The sequence below is a fragment of the Candoia aspera genome, chromosome 4 (assembly GCF_035149785.1).
Source record: "Candoia aspera isolate rCanAsp1 chromosome 4, rCanAsp1.hap2, whole genome shotgun sequence".
NCBI lineage: Eukaryota > Metazoa > Chordata > Lepidosauria > Squamata > Boidae > Candoia > Candoia aspera.
This window is the reverse complement of record NC_086156.1, coordinates 85,199,207-85,219,609: the sequence shown is the minus strand read 5'-3', so window position 1 is coordinate 85,219,609 and position 20,403 is coordinate 85,199,207. Positions and strand designations below refer to the sequence as shown.

At 41.3% G+C, this 20,403-nt stretch overlaps 1 protein-coding gene across 1 annotated transcript; it reads right to left on the bottom strand.

Annotated features, from left to right (window-relative positions):
• Window positions 1–1,930: 1,930 nt before the first annotated feature.
• CFAP97D1 (CFAP97 domain containing 1) lies at window positions 1,931–14,482 on the bottom strand. The gene is made up of 6 exons (XM_063301842.1): window positions 14,362–14,482; window positions 10,889–10,959; window positions 9,237–9,308; window positions 7,454–7,572; window positions 4,660–4,783; window positions 1,931–1,987 (listed from the first exon to the last, which is right to left on the bottom strand). Exons 1-6 carry the CDS (start codon window positions 14,480–14,482, stop codon window positions 1,931–1,933), a joined length of 564 nt encoding a protein of 187 aa, XP_063157912.1.
• Window positions 14,483–20,403: the final 5,921 nt, after the last annotated feature.

Below are 20,403 nucleotides of genomic sequence, written 5' to 3'. Positions count from 1 at the left end.
ACTTACGATGTTCAGCCCTTGACAATTCTTTTTCTTTTCTTGGATATTTTCACCCTATTTACACAGTAAGTAATTTTAATTTTAATTACATCAGCACCCATTGCGGTCATATGGCAACAACTCTAAAAAATTATATTTAAACCTTGAGCAGGTGTGCTTTTTGCTTTTTAATTCTGTTCTTTGGAAATCTTTTCAATTTTGGAGCCCCCTAAAATTTGGTGCCCTAGGCTGGTGCCTACTCAACCTTAGCCTACAGTCAGCCCTGTTTGTAAGTAAACATGCCATTGTATAAATGGGCAAGTCCATCCAATTCAGTGTTTCTGAATCTCAGCAACTTTAAGATATATGAACTTCAACTCCCAGAATTCCCCAGCCAGCATGCTGGGAGCTGAAGTCTACCCATCTTAAAGCTGCTGAGACTGAGAAATGCTGCTTCAACTCCAGATAATCATTTTGCAAGAGCCTCCTCAATGTGTTCTTAAAACTCCCACACTATCTGTTGTAATATTAAGTATAATAGCAGACAACTTATGTGCTTTTTAATTTGATTCTTATTATAGTAGACAGAAATGTATAGAATAGTGGTAGGAAGGGGATAATTAAATATGTTTTATCTTTTGGAGGGGAGAAAGATGTTTAGGAGGTTTATATGAACTTTTTTTCTTTGTTTTAATATAAGGGGGGAGGAGTAACTGTACTTAGTGAGTTTTATTATGTGTTAAAGTGGAATGACTTATAGAAATAATGCAGTGTTTTGGTTTAATATATGGGACGCGGTGGCCCTGCGGGTTAAACCGCTGAGCTGTCGATCGGAAGGTTGGCGGTTCGAAACCGCGCGGCGGGGTGAGCTCCCGTTGCTAGTCCCAGCTCCTGCTCACCTAGCAGTTCGAAAACATGCAACTGTGAGTAGATCAATAGGTACCGCTTCGGCGGGAAGGTAACGGCGTTCCGTGAGTCATGCTGGCCACATGACCCGGAAGTGTCTATGACAACGCCGGCTCCAAGGCTTAGAAACGGAGATGAGCACCGCCCCCTAGAGTCGGATTCGACTGGACTTTACGTCAAGGGAAACCTTTACCTTTACTTTACCTTGGTTTAATATGGAGTAAGAGATTGATTATGGAAATTTTTATAGATCCTTGCTGTTAAAAGTCGGAAGCCACATCTTTTTGTAAATTTGAAAAAAAAATTCTTGTGTTTCCGCACTTTTTTAGTTTGTTTTCTTTCTTTGTCATTTTTTGTTTTTTGGTAGTTTTTATTCTTCTCTTGAAACCTACTAAAATTTACTATAAATAAAAAATAAATAAATAAAAATTCCTACGCTATCAGCTTTTACACATTTGGGCAAGAAAATCTACATGGCATACAGACCTTCCCTCTCCCCATCCTCCATCCCAACAGTTGTCTGAAAGATCAGCAGTTTTGGATCCTGAATTTTTGAGGGGAAACATTCATAATGATGACATTTTTATGCCTCTCTCTGATTTGGGAGAAAGTAAAACAAAAATAAATGGAAAAATGTATCTTTTGAGCAGATGTTGTAGATGCCTTCCAAAAACAGCTGCATATGGTCAGGCATATAGGAGTGGCCAGGCAGACCTGAACTGGCGGCTGTTCTCAGCTACCTTTGCTCACCCATCCAGATGCCCCCATCACCCTCAAGATGCCCACTGTCCATTGGAGATGGCAGAACCCGGTCCCCACCCCTTTCTGGACGGCCAGGAGAGTGGGGGCCCGCCTCACTTCTGGGGTTATTTGTTGTTTGCTGTTATTTAAGAAAAGGGCTGGTGCAGGGAACCTGGCAAGAGCCCAGAAGGATGTCTGTGGCACAGACTCTCCTGTCCCACAGTCTGTCCATCTTACAAATACACACCCACACCCACACCGGCACACCCGTCCCGAAGATCTTGGTCTAGGTAGTGTTCTATACTTACTCTTGATTTAATGGCAGAAAACGAGAGTTCTTCCTCATGTATTTCCTGGAATTCTGCAGAAGAAGACACAACCAAAGAAGATGGGACTGTGATGCCTCAATAGCCTGGGAGAACAGCTGAAAATCACAACTCTTACTTTGACATTTCTGACTATCTTGCATCAGTTTTAGCAGGGTTTTTTTGTGTGTGTGTGTCTTTGAGTCAGTTTTTTTGACTCCTGGCAACTGCCCAGACTAGTCCCTGCAGTTTTCTTGGCAAGATTTCAGAAGTGGTTTGCCATTGCCTCCTTCCTAAGGATGAGAGAGAGTGACTGGCCAAGATCACCCAGCTGGCTTTGTGCCTAAGGCAGGACTAGAACTCATGGTGTCCCAATTGCTAACCTGGTGCCTTAACCACTACACCAGACTGGCTCTTTCTTTAGCAAATAGCACCTGCTTTTAAGCAAGAAGGATCTTCATTTGCATTTCTATTGTACCATAACTTAACCCCCTTCAGCTTGTCCTTGCTATGAAACAATGAACTTATTTTGGACTGTTGTGAAACTCTGGAATGGTACTCAGCAAAGCTGTGTGTTAAAGGGGAATTGGATGCATTCTCACAGGATATATATGCTGAGTGGGTCATCTTATTATACCAGCTCACTCAACATATTGTCTCCTTCCCTGTGACCAACTGGGGACAGTGACTACAAGCATTCTCTTCGGCAAGGGGAGATGCTTGATGATTTCCCACAAAGATGACTTCCTTTGTGTGGGGTGGGGGCTTGGGGTGGCAGGCTGGAAGCAAATATTAAAATTTCAAAAGACAACTAAGTTACCCACTGAAGAATGGAAGGGCTGACTAGTGGATCTCTATGACATTTATTAAGCAGATTAGCTTTGAAAAGAAGGGAAGAATGTCAGCAAAGAAGGACCCAGCGCAAATGTTGAGATCAAATACAGAGTGTCCTAGATCTGGCAGAAAGACTAGAACTGGGCTGTGTTTACATGATATATTAATTCGCAAATTGGCCAACCACATTTTAGTCTAGTATGACGTCCAAGCCCAGGAAATTGGGTCAAACAAGCAAACCATGTTTAAAGTAACCATCGGGAAGTATGTCATAAAACACTGCCTTGAAGTTCCACCAAAATCTGTGATACGAAAGCATCTGTGCAGTCTCTGTTTCTCACATGAGAAATAAAGAGGCAGCAATTTTTCCTCCTTTCTCTAAGACAAAAGTTGCAGCTGGGCCATCTGCCTTCCTCTCGGTCTGTGGGAGGCTTGTTGACATTAAGGAGATGTTGCTTGACTCTGGGAAGCAGTTTTAATTCCCACAACAAAGAATTTTAGGCTGGCAGCATTTTATCCTAACAAGAGTAAGGAGGAGGGGAGAAAGTTCCAAGGTGACATGGGGGATGTGAACCCTGTACCTCCCTTTCTGCTAATAACAGAGTAAGAACATTTGCCTCCTACGTAAGCACTTCAGAAATTGCCCCTCCCTACCTCTCCTTCTTCCCCCATGCCAAATGATGGCATTCTCAAACGCTGGAAGGGAATTACAGTGCTGACGAGGCTAGAAGGAGTCTATTTTTGTTTCTTGGATATGTTGAGATTAAACAACTTTAAATCAAAGCCCTAGGCTCAGTTTAGTCTCTAGCTTAAATGTGATTGCTTTTAGAAGGGCAGAATTTAATGCTTCTTCAACTTGCACCAATGCCCTAGTTTAAGCGCATGTTTACAACTCTATTGCTCCATCCCCTAGTTCATCAAAAGCAGTGTCAAGGCACTTCGGCCAGTTTCAGAACACTTAAGAGCAAAGGACATCAAGTCTGGTAAAGTCGAGGGCCAGCGGAGAAGAGGAAGACCTTCAATGTGATGGATTGATACAATTACAGCAACAATGGATGCAAACATTGGAACAGTCAGGCATACGGTGCAAGACTGAACAGCATTTCGTTCTATTATACATGGGTTGCCATGAGTCGTAAACAACTCGACGGCAACTAACAACAACAACAAGAGCAAAGGAGTCACTGAATCATTGCCCTGCCCTCCTTATTTCAGTTGTGGGCATTTGTCTGGTCAGTTGCAAAATAATCTGTGCTTCTGATGGGGTTCTGCAAAGCCATCTAGTCACCCTTCCCCTTGAGAGGCCTGCTAGGACCTGCCTGCTCTTCCTGTTCAGGAGCTAGAAAGTGAGGTAAAGCAAATATTCCTGCAAATGGAGAAACAGATTGCCCACAAGTTCTACACAGCCACAGTATTTCAAAGAAAAGATTAGTTTTACTTTGGTTTCAAAGATCTCCTCAGGGGAACCAGAAATAAATCAGCTCAGCTGCCAAACACAGATCACAGCATGAGGTTACAGTCTGTCTTTTTTCCTCTGTGTTGTTAATTTTCAGACTGGGGTGGGTGGAAGAAGCAAACTGGGTGAGTGCAATGGCACAGAGAGAAAAGATTCTATATTTTGTGCTCTTTTAAAAATCTTTTCTAGTTTTACTTTTTAAACTTGCTATACCACTGACCCCCATTGTTTCACTTGTAAGAATATTCTTAGGTCTCTGTGCTTTGCAACATGGCATCCTCCAGATAGTTGGGATGATGAGAATTGATGTCTGACCCGTATAGAGGACACCAGGTTGGGGAAGGCTGCTGTTACACCAACAAGGCCCTTCTTAAACTGCTCCAGCTGGAGAAACATGGAAGGTTGAGCCTCCGAAACCATGGTGGAGGATGTACTTGCCTGCCAATCCTGTTCATATTGCTTCCTGTCATAGGTTGCCTTTCGGTCTTGGAGTCTCTTAAGAATTGCCTGGTTCTCCATAGTAATCCTTATAAGTTCTATATTCTGCTTTTTTTGGAACACACTGCAAAAACCCAAACAGATCACGTTACGTGTGAGAGGTAACATTGCAGGATTCTCCAAAGTGGTCAATATTGACCCCCAAGGATCAATGGGACTATCTATTATTATTATTATTATTATTATTATTATTATTATTATTATTATTATCCATAGTACTATTAATTAAAGTAGTATTTATTAAATCATTTTCATATAATAAATGTTTGGGGTCAATGAACAATCTGAAACTTCATGAATGGGTCGATGAGCTGAAGAGCTTGGGGACTCCTGATTTAGAGGGTTCCTCTGCTAAAACAGAAAGGAGGAAGCTGGTTTTGCCTAGGTAGCACATTTCTTACCCTTTGAGTGAAGAAAGCAATAGTACTCCTTACATTTTGGCTGATGGCCATATTTGACTCCTTTTCTTTCTTAATTTTTTAAAAAAATAAGTATTGGAGATAGCAATACAGGTAGTCCTTGCTTAAAAACTATTCATCCAGCAACTGTTTGAATTTACAACAGCGCTGAATGAGTGGTACTTATGACCAGTCCTTGTAGTTGTGGCTGTTGCAGCTTCTCCATGGTCCCATGTTTGCGATCTGGGCGCTTGGCAACTGGCTTGCAATTACAACATTGCAGCATCCCACGGTCATGTGATTTCCATTTGCGACCTCCACTGCCAGCTTCCAATAAGCAAAGTCAATGGGGAAGCCAGCAGAAGGTAACAAATGGTGACCATGTGACATTGTGTTTAATGATGTCACAGGATTCACTTAACTATGGCAATGGGAAGTGCCATAGTTGCTTAGTGCTGTTGCTAAGTGGTGACATCACACTTTATGACCACGTTGCTTAGTGACAGAAATTCTGATCCCAATTACCATCATTAAGTGAGGACTACCTATATGAAACAGAATACCAGCTGAAGGAAGTGTTGAATAATTTCCTGACACATAATTTCTTCTTAAAAAAAATTAAATCGAGTTTAAAAAATTTAATGAGAAATATTTCTCATTTCTTTCTACATGAATGAAAAAAGAAGAAAGCAAAAAGGTACATAATGGATGGAAGATAAAGTATTGGTGAATAAACAGAGAATTTAAAATTATCATAAATTTTAAAATTTATTATTTCATTAAATAATTCATTGAATATATAAGACTTATTACTATACATCATTTTAAGAAATAATTGGAAATAATTATAAAACTCTAGGCAATATTTATATCGATACCACCACTATTGTCATTACAAATGCTCATGATCTTGTAAAAAGAAAAAAGAAAAAAGAGGGGGGGGGAAGAAAAGTGAAAAAAGAAAAATGAAAAATTAATAATAAAATAAATAATAATTTTAAGCATCAGTAAAAAGAGTATTAAGTTCTAAATTCTGTCCCATTGTACTCAACATCAAAATATTTATAAACATTACAATTGCTTTTGGTTACCAGCTTTACATCACATGTTTCCCCTTAGAAAGGGTTCACTAAGCATCTAAATTTACCTTGTTATGTGACATGTAATATGTAGGGAAGCCACTCTTGCTTAAATTTAGTCAAACTTCTCTTCTGGGTATATAAACTGTTGATTTTGCCATTGCCGTGTGTTTCCCAAGTTTGTTTTCTCAGTCTGATATTGTCGGCAAAGTATCTCATTTCCAATTATCTGGATCCATAATTAAGGGCTCTTATGCATAGCTTAACCCTTTGGGAATGATGTAATGTCTTGCTTGGGTAGCGTTACAGCAGCTTGACTCTCATTGTTTCAACTGATTCATATCGGTCCTCACTGACAGTAGAGGAATGTTTTAAGGGTGTTGATCGGCTGGCTAATAGTCAATGGCACGTGCTTGCCATTCACCCTCCTGCAATAGAAGCACTGCTCCTGGTATCTAGCAATGATTGATCAAGCCTGGCCTGGTCACCCAAACTCTCCTCTGTGAAATGTGCAGTGGGGAAGTGGAATAAAATTTACACCTCATGGCTCTGTGTCAGATTAAGCAGTGCAGAAAGGATCAGTGTAAGACTGCTTCAATCTTGGACCGGGCATAAGGTAAGAGCAGCGTTGTACGATCAAAGGGGAAACACAGGTGTTGTCAGATTGGTTTGGTGCTGATCTCCAAGGGAAGTGATGAAAAGGCCTCACTCTACTGCTGAACTTTGATGGATAAATACTGAGAATTGGCAGCCCAGTGTTCTGCCATTTTGAGGAGGGAAACATATGACCATTGTAGCTTGATCCAGTTAAAAAACCAAACCAATCTGTCCAATCCCTCTAATGAAACTGCTCAGCATGGTGCCACAGGCTCTCTATTATTACCCTGCCTACTGCAGATCTTTCCCCCAACCCAATGAAATGTGAACGGTTTCTAGCCTCAGCATGATGGGGCCCATGCTGGGGTGCATGCAGAGAAGAGGTCAAGTTGGCAGCTGCAATTGTGCAGTCAAAACCTCGCCTCTTTTTTATATGTGTCACCATGTCCATTAAAAAGGGGCAGGACTTCAACAGTGTAGTTGCAGCTGCCATCTTGACCTTTTTGACACCCCTCCCCTCCCAGATGCCTGGGCTCTTCAGGTACCTGGAGTATGTCTTTCCCACAAAACCTTGTGCCTGGATATGACCCCTGCTTGAGAGATAGCTTAAATGCAGCTGCAGCAGCTGCATGAAAACTTTGCCAGGTCACCCCTGCTCACCTCTTTTGTTGGTACTCATTCCAGCAATCAACCATACCTGATCCACGATATATATTAGCTAGACGTATAGCCAAGGACTTGTTTTCTTGTTCAAGCAGCCCAATCTTGTGTTGGGCATCCTGTGGAAAGAGAGGTCAGCCGACTGAGATCATGTTCGTGTTTTGTTTCTGTTGTGACGTCATCCAATATTCTTAGACCTGTGCCAACATTCTTTTTTTGCACCATGCTTTTTCAACCACTCTCATTCAGACTGATGGGAAGAAATTGCTTTTGGGATCTTCTTCCCCAAACAAGTACATTGCAAACTTCTGGCCTTCTTGGATTCACCTTAATTACAAGGGGCTAATTTTTAAAAATGAAATGCAAACTACTTAACCTCTTTCCCCAATTTAATTGGGACTTTGGTCCTAAGAAGTGAGTGTTAATATCTCTCCACCCTCAAATGCTTTTAATTAATATTTTCCTATCCCCAACACTGTACTGCTATTTTTGCTGCAAAGAGAATTACAGCTCTAACTCTGTTGTATCCAGGCTGCAAACATCCAGCTGACCTCTAGATGGCAGCTTACTACTAAAAAAAATACCAATTCTTTGTGCCATCTAGTGATCCTCTGGATTTTTGTGGATGGATGGATGGATGGATGGATGGATGGATGGATGCAGGGCCGCAATTAGGGTCTGTGTCACCCGGGGCAAACATGGATTCCATGCACATTTTGCCCCCCCCCCCCGCATGGCGCCCAGGGCACATGCCCCAGTTGCCCCCCACTAGTTGCGGCCCTGGATGGATTGAGAGACAGATGATAGATAGATAGATAGATAGATATTGATAGATATTGATAGATATTGATAGATGCTTAATGGTATCCACTGGTTACTTTTTTGTATAATTTGTACTGTTTTTAATTTCTGAATCAATACAAGTAGTGCAAGAACAAAAATGCATTTTATTTCATTTAAACTACTCTTTAAAAAGCTGTATACCAAAAAATTAAACAATGCAAACTAAAAAAGAAAGAAAAAACAATTTAAAAAACCCAGAGAAAATGAAAGCAGAAAATGGGAAAAAACAGCCACTACGAATCATGAAAAAGAAAAAGCTAGCATACCATGATACAATGCAACTGACATTTTGATTTGTTTCACCTTCACTACTTTTCTATGATATCAAAGTAATATTATATCTATATGAATCATTACAATTCAGTTTTCCAAAAATGAATGGAGCTTAGAATATGTGGAATCACAGGTTTCTCTCAATCTCATTAACCCCAAAATCATAGAGATCTCTCTTCTCCAATCTGGCATGTTCCAGATATTGTTGGGACTTCAGCTCCTAGAGCCCCTAGCCAGCATGGCAGCCTTCTGGCAGTTGTGGTCCTAACACATCTGGAGAGCAGCCACTTGGGAAAGTTGCTACAGACTTAATCATAACTAAGAAGGGAAAGAGAATTATATGAGTCCCTTGAGTGAGGCCAAGGGAAGGTAAGCTGATGCTCTTTGAAGGCTGAAAGTGCCATCAGCTTCCACCAGCTTGGCCAAAGATCAGGAATTATTTAAGTAGAAGTGCAGGGCTTTAGGGAAGTCCTTGTACAATCTTCCCTTCTCTAAGACTGTGGACATTGCTTTCTCTTTCTCTCTCCCACTTCCCTCATGTAATGGTTTCATTTATAACTTTGGGCAATGATTTTGCTAATATTAGGAAGAATGTTTTGTAAAACACTAGAATGGGAAATGATCTAAACCTGGAACTTTTTTTTTTCTAATTTAACATCTTAATTACATTGGATCCTTCCTGAGGTTCATTTGGATTCTCCATCCTATCTTGCTCCACAATCTTGGGGAGTTTTAACTCCTGAAGAAAAGAGAGCATTTGATTAGCCTTATCAGAAGAGTAAAAATCTAAACATTAAGGTCTTTCAGTAGCTTATTTAAAAACAAAATGTACCTCTTTTTAAACCACAGTTCTGAACAATACTTTTTTTTTAAGTGATGGTTTGTTTTTAGGATGAATACATTCTGATATTGCTTCTGTAATAAAAGGTCCAGAAATAATTGTATCCTGAGAAAAGCTGGAGGTATCTCCCATATTGTCAAATCCTTGGGATCTAGTTTACTTCTGAATAAATATGGATCAAATCGGGCTGGAAAATTCTGAATTCTGACCTAGCACTAAATGAAGATGACCAGTCTTGGCTCTAGGCTAGGATTTGTTAATCATGGTTTGCTGAATAAGCCACAATATCTAAGTTATCTTGCTGAACATCACATGTTCTTAGCAACCTCTTTTTAGAGTTTCAGACAGAAACAGTGGCCATCTCTGCTAGTTGGAAATGGAGGCTTTCTCATATAAATAATGGGGTTATTTGTTGAGTTATGATCGCTTCTCACTTGTGGAATTGCAAACTATACACAGACCTGCCTATAGACGCTTAGACAGGGCTTCCAGAGTTATCTTTATTACCATCTAATGGTCTGATGCCTTCTTAGTTCCCTTGATTATAGTAAGGTAAAGGTTTCCCTTGACATTAAGTCCAGTCGTGTCCAACTCTAGGGGGCGGTGCTCATCTCTGTTTCAAAGCCGAAGAGCCGGCGTTTGTCCGTAGACACTTCCATGGTCATGTGGCCGGCATGACTAAACGGAACGCCGTTACCTGCCCGCCGAAGCGGTACCTATTAATCTACTCACATTTGCATGTTTTCAAACTGCTAGGTTGGCAGGAGCTGGGACTAGCAACAGGAGCTCAGCCCGTCAGGTGGATTCGAACTGCCAACCTTCCGATCAGCAAGCTCAGCAGCTCAGCGGTTTAACCCGCAGCGCCACCGCATCCCACTGTGTCCCTTGATTATACAACAACCCAAAGGTAACAACTTTATAGGAGATAACAAAACAAACTTAAGATGTTAAGAGCAAGCATATGATGCTGCCCAACTGTCTTCATTTATTCTTTTCTAAGGAAAGCAGCTTCAGTCAAGAAGTATTGTGGGATGAATGTTAACCCTTTCCACACTGCTGATTCCCTATTCCATTTTCCCTCAGCACTTGCTGCTATGGATTTTAAGCCTGTGCCTGTAAGGCCAAATGCAGAATTTACTCAAATGAAATAAATCCCTAGTTTAAGATGGGCTGCTATCCTTCCACAACAACAAAATATTAGACAGAAAAATCTGGATTGCCTCAATGACTGTATTCTCAATAAATATTAGATGACTGTCCTGTTTTAAATTATCTTGGGGAGGGGGAACAAGTCTTTCAAGAAAATTCAGTAAATTGTGCTTGGTATCTAGAATAAGGAGCGCAGAGAAAATGTTAAAGATTCCGTCTGCTGCCTCATTTTTGGGGGGGCAGGAGGGAAGAAGGAAGTGAGAAATATCAAGATTTAAGTAACAGAAGATGCCCTAGGTAGCAGCAGTAGCAAAAGGAGGTTCCCTTACCTGAATCTTGGAGACCTTGAAGTAATGATGAGCCTGTGCATCTGGAGAATTATTATCTATCTTGCTCCTGGCTGCAGAAAGAAGATGAAAGATTTGGGTGAAGGGACATTGTCAGCCCCACTAGGTAGACCAGACAAGAAAACCAACTCCACAGGAAGACTAGAGCTACACTTCATTGAGAAAGGCAACAATAACAAAACCTTGAAAGTCAGATTGCACTATCCTCACCTCCTTCTTATACTCCAGTGAATCAGGCAGGTGTTTGCCTGAGTCTTTTCCAAATATTATCTTGCTTCCCAGAACTTAAAGAATTTTTCAGCCCTCTTTGCCTCAGTAACAGTTCTTGTCTATTTCTGTCAAGGTCATCTTCCTTACCCTCTACAAACATAGCAACCTCCAAATGTGCTGGAGTTGTTCACAGCTAGCAGAGCCAAAGGCAACGTGTTGCTGAGGGGAATATGATCCAAGGGCACAGACTGACAGAGTGCAAATTTTGGCAATATATTGCCCACCAAGTACAGGTTGAAGAGCCTTAGCCAATCTGGGAAGCATCAACTTGGTGAAGGCACCTGCCCCATGGCAAGCTACAAGGCAACAGAGTGTCAATCTATTAGTGGTCTTGTGGTGCCTAGGTATAGGTGCCCTCATGGGTATTCTGGGATATGGATATGCTAGATGGAATGAGTTTGACAAGGTAGGGTTTGAATGGGCTACACTCTGCTCTGTGACAATTGGACTGAAAAATGCTGCTGTTTCCCTGTTTAAGATATCAATACTCCACTTTCCAATTAAAATGTTTCCACTTGATTTTGTTCCTAGATAATAATACTTCCGGGTGGCACAGCACAATTTTCCATTCCTGATCTGATCTGCCACTCCAGTTGCTGCCTCTGACTTTAGATATTTTTTTTGTTTTGCTTTTGCTGTTCACTTGTGTCTGATCCTTGATGACTGCCTGGACTAGTCCCTGTAGTTTTCTTGGTAAGATTTCAGAAGTGGTTTTGCCATTGCCTTCTTCCTAGGGCTGAGAGAGAGTGACTGGCCCAAGGTCACCCAGCCGGCTTTCTTGCCTAAGGCAGGACTAGAACTCACAATCTCCTGGTTTCTAGCCGGTTGTCTTAACCACTAGACCAAACTGGCTTTTGACTTTAGATATACCTGAGTTTATAGCAATGTACCGTAAGTATGTTATTGGATGATTTTAAATGAACCCCACCTCAAATCATCCAATAGCACGTGATCATAGAATCTTTTCACCAGTCATAGTGCAAGCATTTTTTAAAAAATTCAGTTTCCACGATCCCCTTTTGGGAACTGTCTTGAAGATTGTACTTTATTTTGGCAGTTTCCCCATCCTGAGTCTCTCCTGATGTTTGGAAAAGTTCCCAGAATTCTAAGCAAGGCTGAGGGATTCTGGGAGAAGAAGTCCACACATTTGAACTAGGGCCTAATTGTGAGTAGGTGCTTCTTGCCTACTATAATCTGACTCATTCACATTTCTGTGATACCAGAGAAGGGGTTACCCAACTTTCCAGAGGCCATATTGGCATGTCATGCAACCTCATTGATAACTTAATTATGGTTTTGTTAGTTATAGCAAACCTAAGGCTGTGTTTGGGCAACATGCAAGTTAAAATATGGTTGGGTTATTGTGTTGTTATTATTATTCTGTATTATTCCATACAGTGTGAAAACGATGAGTGTGAACCTTGCAAGCTAAGATATACTTAACACATGCAAGAATTACATGAACAGAACCCGACAAAAAAAATTAAGCAATGCAGTATTAAGAAACCCACCTGATAGAAAGGAAGGAAGTAGTAGTTTATTCAAAACCCCCATTTTAGAGTAGGTTTTGTTATATCTTTGAGAAGGTGTGTATGGATACCAACACAGCTGGCCTAAATGGGATGGGTGGCTCTTATTGCTTTTTGAAGATGGGAAAATAAAGTTTTTCTAATTAGTTAATTGGACAGTAACCCTTTGAGAGCTGTAAGGAGTAGAGAATGATAGGTTTGTGGGTCTGGAGTATCTTCCCAGACATGTTCCACCAATGGATTAGATGCCTAAAGACACATTCGCTCCAGCTGCTCTTTGCATAGAGTTTAATGCTACTGTTTTTGTGTGGGTTTGGACTGCTAATGCAATTTTAAAATACAGAATCCCTTTAATGCTTTCTGATGTTTTAATTTTCAGCTGCAAACCCCTTTGAGCAGTGGAAATGTAGTCTATAAATCTAAGTATAAATAAAAACCAATCACAATAGGACAACCATGCTTGCAAGCTGCTGTCAGGAGGTGATGGAATTGTAATAATGGGGGAGAGAAGCAACTGCAAAGGGGAGTAATCACTGGGGGGGAAACAGGAAATAATCAGGGGGTAGATGAAGATTTTTGCAGTTATTAGAACTAAGTCTTTGTGATGTTGATGAATACATGGCAAGAGTAGGTTAGCTTTTCTGTATCTTATATAAAAAATTACTTCCTCCCACATACATTGCCTTTCTATCAAGTCATCTAAACTGGTTTTAAAGGATAAATCTTTTTTTGGCCCCTGCTTTTTTTCTTGCTCTATTCTCCTTTTAGTGTCTTTGGCCAGGCTAAATTCTAAGCCAGGGTTGTTTAGCCATGCCTTGTTGAACAAGCTCTAGAGCAGTGTTTCTTAACTTCAGCAACTTTTAAGCTGTATGAATTTCAACATGCTGGCTGGGGAATTCTGGGAGTTGAAGTCCACACATCTTAAAGTTGCCAAGGTTGAGAAACTCTGCTCTAGAAGCTTAGTTTGCATAAGGCACTAAAGGGCAGGCAGTCAATCTGCATGTCATACTAAGCTGTAATCAAATAGGCTGGGTTACGGTTCAGCTTGATGGGCAATCCCTTCCAGGCCACTGCTTGTCCTACGGACTGTCCGAGCAGCTTAAACAAAGTCAAGGACAACAGAGAAATGATTGAAACAGGGAAATGGAAGTGTGGCCTGAGGACTAAGCAGCCTGCTAGCGCCCTTTCAATGGCCCCTGGACTTTCTCAGAATGAACGGGACCAAAAATGCCAGATTTTTTTTGGCATTAAAAAAAAACAAAAAGTTTGCAGAAGTTTAAGACCTGCATTTCACCCCCTAACAGCCCCACCCTCTTGATGGGTCCAGACCCACCTGCTTTCAGAATGTGGCCCTTGATTTGCTGCCCCCAGCCTGGCAAAAGTTCTGATTCAAAGTATGCGCAGACACTTGTTCACTTGTTACTTGGCTCACTCACTTGTATAGTTCATTCAGTGCACTTTCTAACAAGTTCTTGCTTATTCCTTGTGACACCCCCCCCCCCGCAATTTTTCAATTGTGGTTGATGTAAAGCTATGATTTTATCTCTTGAATATAACCCCAACTGGAAAACCATAGGGCTGGCTTTGAAATAAATATGCCTGAGCCCCTCCCGTGGATTTTAACCCTAAACAAATGAAGGATTGCAAGAACCCTACCCAATTCAATTTTGCCCCGAAAAGGGAATTCTCCCGTGAGGCGTGGCTTCTTTTCCGAGATGCGTCTATGCCGAGAACTGGCAACGACCACTGGGAATGTAATGACCTCTAAGCTGCTCATCTTTGCCCAGGTCCTCTCTCTTCTCAGATCCCAAACAAAAAGACAAAGCTCCAGGCTCAGCTTCTGCACCACACCTCCCTGTTGGCCAAGGTTGCCATAGATGCCCCAGCTGTGACATCATGTATTGTGAAATGCCATAAGAAAACAGTATTGTGGTCCCCAACTCCCTGCCTTCAGATAATCTCCCAACTGCTGTTGCTCAGAGGCAAAGTTTCAGCTTAACCTTGAAGATCCTAGCTTCAGCAACTGAGTCCATACCTCAGGCAGAAAAACTCTACCTAAAAGCTAAAGAGCTTCAACCAATCAAGATAGATGGACCAATACTCGGAAGCACCTTGCATTCAAGAAAGCCAGACCCGATCCCTTGTTCCAGAGTACAGGACATGGAGTTATGGATTTAAGTCACAGGAAGGTAGATACTGATTCAAGGTCAGAAGAAATGGTGGGCTCCTCTTTGCTAGATGTGGACAAGCAGTGGTTAGACAACCATCTATCCAAGATGCTTTAATTTACTGCAGATGCCTGCATTAAGCAATGACATATATGTGGCCTGAATGGTCTCTTCCATCTGTGTGATTTTATGTTTGGTTTGATTCAGCAACTTCTAGTAAAGCTATCTGCTAGGGATCTCTTGAAAAACTTGGCTCTGAAAAATGCTGGTCAAAGAACTGGTTTTTCCTTTTCAGGGTAATCTTTGCTGAAAGGACTTGAAAGAAATAAAAGAAAGAGAACTTATATGTTATGAAAAAGAATAGGATAAAATACTCCCCCATTCTACCCGGAAGCAGTATTTCAAAAGGACTGGGTACATTTCAGGAGACAAATTGTTTAGGTCCTATTACCTTTCATAAAGCCTTATTTGCTTTTGGTACATACGTGTTATCCATCTATCTAGAATGGCAAGTATAACATAGCTCAGTAATGAACATGCACTGAGTGTAATGAATGCCTATTCTAAAACACTATCAGACTCATGAGCAGGAATTCAAAGATATCTGATTTATTAAAGAATAGTATGCAGGATCACAGAGAAAGCTGAGAATGATAAAAGCATGCCAAATGCAAACTAAAAACCCTCGGTGCAAATGAGATCCCTCCCCCCGTAGAATCTTCCCAGGCTCACAATCCCAGGTGCTCCTAACGGCTTCTGATGGTCTGCGGGAAAAGTCCTTGAACAGAGAACATAACCCAAACACATTCCATTGTAATGAACACAGATACAGAGCTTGGTACAAGGTTTCACAGCAGCTCCCTCCCAAACAGAAACGCACGTCAGCGCCATGGCATGTGAAACGTTACGATGTATACTATACATTGAAACAGTAAACATGACGCTGAGGAACACGTACTCAGAGTACAAAAATGTTAATACTTTCTTACGTGCAGATGCAGCTTAAGAGTATCCTGTTGCTGTGGAGTTCTGTAGGTCAGATTTGTGTCAGAGAGCTAAGTGGCATTTTGTTTTCAGGTAGCTTTGGAAAAATTGAAATATTTGTTTCTCATTTCCTTTGCCAATGCAGTTTGTCCAACTTTTATCTCACTTTCCCACATAAAACAGCCAAGAGTCTGATAACAATTCTGAAACAGGAAAGAGTGCAATCAGAGTTTTTCTTTCTCCCATAAAAATTGATAAAATCTGTAACAATATAAAATAAGAAAGCAGATAAAACCACTCAAGAATCAAAACAGCCAGTAATAACCATTGTACAATGTCTAAGCAAAAGTGTTAAGAATAAGAACAGTGGTTCTAAAAAACTCAGATAAATTATCCTTGCCATATTCAGGGTTTATTCAAAAGCCCTACTTTGTAGGTTATAAAATACCATGATAGCTCAGTTACTATCAGCTATGATAGCTATCAGCAGATAGCTACAAGTAACATGCAGCTGGTCTCTATGTTTTGACAACCCAGAACTCTTCACCTGGGACAGTGGGAACCCTTAAATAACAGTCTGGGACTCCAGAGCATTTGGCCTGGAATCCTTGGCCAGAAAAACAAGCAATGGCCTCTGCCCTGCTATCCTGGGAAGGAATGTGAGGAAGAAAAAAAGAAGGGGGGATGGGATGTCAGGAATAAAAAGAATTTCCCCCCACCCATCTTTGGCTCTGGTAAGCTGTTTTGAGTTCTACTTACCATGGATGGGCAACCCGCTATGGCAGTGTTTCTCAGGCTTGGCAACTTTAAGATGTGTGGACTTCAACTCCCATGCTGGCCAGGGAATTCTGGGAGTTGAAGTCCACACATCTGAAAGTTGCCAAGCCTGAGAAATAGTGCCCTATAGACCTACAGCCAATGGAGCCCTTGATAGAAAAAAGTCTCCCTTGATTTGAGAGTTCAGGAGGTTTTGGCCAGCCACTTCCAACCACCCTCAAAGGAGAAGTCTCCCTTATCTGTGGCCTTGGTTTTGCCTCATACAAAGTCAGGATAAAAATGCATGCAGTAGGTATATAAAGGCAGAGGAAAAACAGACAATACATTATTGTCATCCCCAGCTTTAGGGGAAGAAAGTCAAGTTTCGGGATGTTGGCTGGGCAAAGCATCCAGGCCTCGTAACTGACATGCCTAAGGAAAAGGGCAGAAATGTCTTTGTGAGATGTCTATCTTGTCTTTCCTCCAGGATCTGGAGGAAATCCTCAACCTCTGCAACTTTAAGATGTCTGGACACCAATTCCCAGAATTCTTCTGGTTGGGGAATTCTGATGTCCAGACATCTTAAAGCTACTTGAGGCTGAGAAACACAGCTTTAGATGGCACACATGGGATGCTTCCTTTATTTTATTCTCACCACAGTAACTCTGGGAGGGAACCAGGCTGAGAAAGGAAGTGATTGGCTGTAGTGAGTTTCCACAGATGAGGGTGGACTTGAACCTGGACCCTGCCCCCCCAAGTCAGTCCAACACAGAACGAGGAATGACACATAGGATGATGATGTCACAATGGAAAAGTTCTTCATTAGCAAAGGGGCCAGAGGAAAAAGGAGATGTTTATGCAGAGAGTAGAGCCAATGGGAGGGAGCAGGTGGATCTCCTTGCTCATAAGAGACTGGAAGGGGTTATGGTCAGGTGGTAAGGAAAAATGGGAGCCTGACTTTAAGGTAAGATGAACACAAAAAAGCCTCCTTTGAATCTGAGTCACATTAGGCTCCATGACCCACCAGATTTTATTTTATTTTTTGGTTAGAGTCTTTCAATTAAAATGAATAAATAGGTGGAGAAGCTGGTGTGCTGCAAAGCATCAGACTCAACCTTTACCTTGGGAATTAAAAGCAACAGGGAATGCACTTCACTGTCTGCTGTTTGGAAGTATGTTCACCTGGTAAACGAAAGATTTCTGAGTGGCCATGTCAACCATGATAGCTATTCTGTAACAATGATTATAGCACAGTGAAGATCTATAGGGCTCACTGCCCCAAAAGGGTAAGGATCCCTGATCTGGGTTCACTTTGCTGACATTTAATGAATATTTACTAAGAAGATTGTTTTTATTGTACTGTTTTATTGTTTTATAACTAATGTTTTATTCCTATTTTATGTAAACCGCCCAGAGTCGCTCTCTGAGTGAGATGGGCAGTGAATAAATTTGTTATATAAATAAATTAATTAATAACATTTGGCCTGGCCATATTCCATGATAAGGGAAAGAGCAGCAAGTCACTGGGCCTTTTTCAGATAACTCTGCTTGGGTGGGTGGTCTCCAGAGAGACATGGAGGCCTATACAGCTCAGATGGGGGGAAACCCCTGTTTCTTGGGGGTACTTTGCTTCTCAGCAAGGAATGTCATATGAAGCTCAAAAGATTCACGGTGGTGTGGCCAGAGTCCCCAGTTCCTCTCTCTCTCACCTTCAAGTCAGATTTGACTCCTCGTGATTACCTGGACAAGTCCCTGCACTTTTCTAGACAGCATTTTTGGAAGCCGTCTGCTTTCTTCCTAGGGCTGAGAAGGAGCCACTGGCCCAAGGTCCCCCAGTTGGCTTGCATGCTTGAGGGGGAACTAGAATCCAGGTTTCCCCAACTCCTAGTCCAGCACCTTAACCACTAGACCAAACTGGGTCTTTATACATGTTATATCAATCACATAAACATGCTAGTCTCCTCTGAGCTGAGCTTGACTTCCAGTGACTTCACAGACATATCCATGCAGTTCTCTTGGCAGGAATACAAAAGATGCCTGCCATTCTTTCTCAACTCCCCCATTTAGCCCTCGGTGCTGGGATCTCCCGATGGTCATCAAGTCAGGAAAAGTCAGGGATGTTGGCAGCGACACGTAGAAAGAGGTGAGGCTTCAATCTCCCAGTTGCAATCACCATTTTGAGATCCCTGGCCGTAGATGACCCTGACCAAGTACTAGCCAAATCTGACTCTGCTTAGTGTTTTGAAATCTGCCAAGACTGCCACATGCTGCTTTTTAACCTATACGATGCTGAACTTCTAGAGATCAAGATATTCCCTATGAACCGTCCCCTTCATTCACTTTTTGAAAGTAAGGGGGGAGATGAGTGGTGATAAAAAAATTGATAAATAAATAAAACAAATAAATTGTACTGTATGTCCCATTATATGTGAAACTTGATAGCGATTTTTCTTTGGCAGCTTCTCAGCTGTTGAATTCCCTTTTGGGAGAGATTTATTGGAAGTTTTTATTACTGATAGAAAATGGTTTTCGCTACATTTTTCATGATTACAAATCCTTTTTAATTTTAGAGGGCTCTTCCATTTTCCTGCAATGTTTGCATTTATCTGCATTGCATTTAGCTTCTCTGAGTTAGTGTAAATAATCCTGAGCAATCACGTAGCAGTTCAGAAATGCATTAATTAGATGATTTCTTTTAAGAGGCTTTCAATCCTTTAATATAGCAATAACATTCAGAAGAGGTCTTGAAAAAGAGATTTAGCTATTTTAGCCTTCTCTGCAGTTTTAAGTTACAATGTTACTTTATTATTACACGATGGATTTCCACTTCATACTAATTAATCATGATTTGTTGAATAAACCATGTATCATGCTTAGCCATAAACCATGGTATTCAAACCACAATAGCTGGCTTCATTTATGCATTAAGCAAAAACCAAACTGACTCATGGCTAAACACGATATGTGAAACTGCCCAAGATAGTTTAAGTTGTTAATTAACTGGCTAAATATGAGAAAGACCGGTTGATATTTCATGAACTGGAGCAAATGGTTAAGAGGTTTCTCAGTTGGCAGGGAATCTATCGTTTTGAACGATATGCTATCACAGTTTGGAGATGGTGATTGCCATCTGGAGGAAGCAGCAACAGAACTGTGTGTTATGTGTGTAACAGAGGAGTTGGCAGTCTGAAGGACAGAAAGAATACAGAGACTGTGAATTGGCAGAAGGTGAAAGGACCTTTGAGTGCACAGTCTGATATTAAGAGTTTTGCGACTTGCCTGAGGAATCTGCTCCCAAACTCCTTCACTTGCTTATTCCTGAGCAGAAGTTAGTGTCCAATGTTCTCTCATCCAAAGGAAACAAAATCTGCTGTACTCAGTATAGTATATCAGAGTGGATGGGCAACCTGTAATCCCAGGGTCCCATGTGGGTTACAAACCCTATTTGATAGCTTTCAGAGCTTCCCCTGACTGTTCTCTGACAGTTAAATAGTCTCATGGCTTGCAAGTCAGTGTTGCTGTTTCCTGCCATTTTTAATTGAGAATCACGTGAAAACTGTATTCTAAAAATGTTGTTATAAGCAAGTAAAATTTGATCCTGCTGAAAACCCCAATGACCTGGGGGGGAGGTGTTGAAAAATCCCGGTCCTTTACTTTTATGATCATCCTGTTTGTTGCTGCTCTTGGCCACCCAAGGTTGTCCACCCCACATGTTGTTTTCCTGAGGGAATATGGGAAGGATAATGGGATATCAAGGAAGAGAGTCCATCTCTTAGAATCTTTGGCCTGG

Excerpts from the sequence above, each read along its gene's own strand:
- CFAP97D1 (XM_063301842.1), bottom strand. The coding sequence starts at position 14,482 with ATGAGCAGCTTAGAGGTCATTACATTCCCAGTGGTCGTTGCCAGTTCT. Across the intron at positions 7,573-9,236 it reads AACCTCAGGAAGGATCCAAT|GATGCCCAACACAAGATTGG; the intron begins GTAATTAAGATG and ends CTCTTTCCACAG. Across the intron at positions 1,988-4,659 it reads AATATGAACAGGATTGGCAG|AATTCCAGGAAATACATGAG; the intron begins GCAAGTACATCC and ends CTTCTTCTGCAG.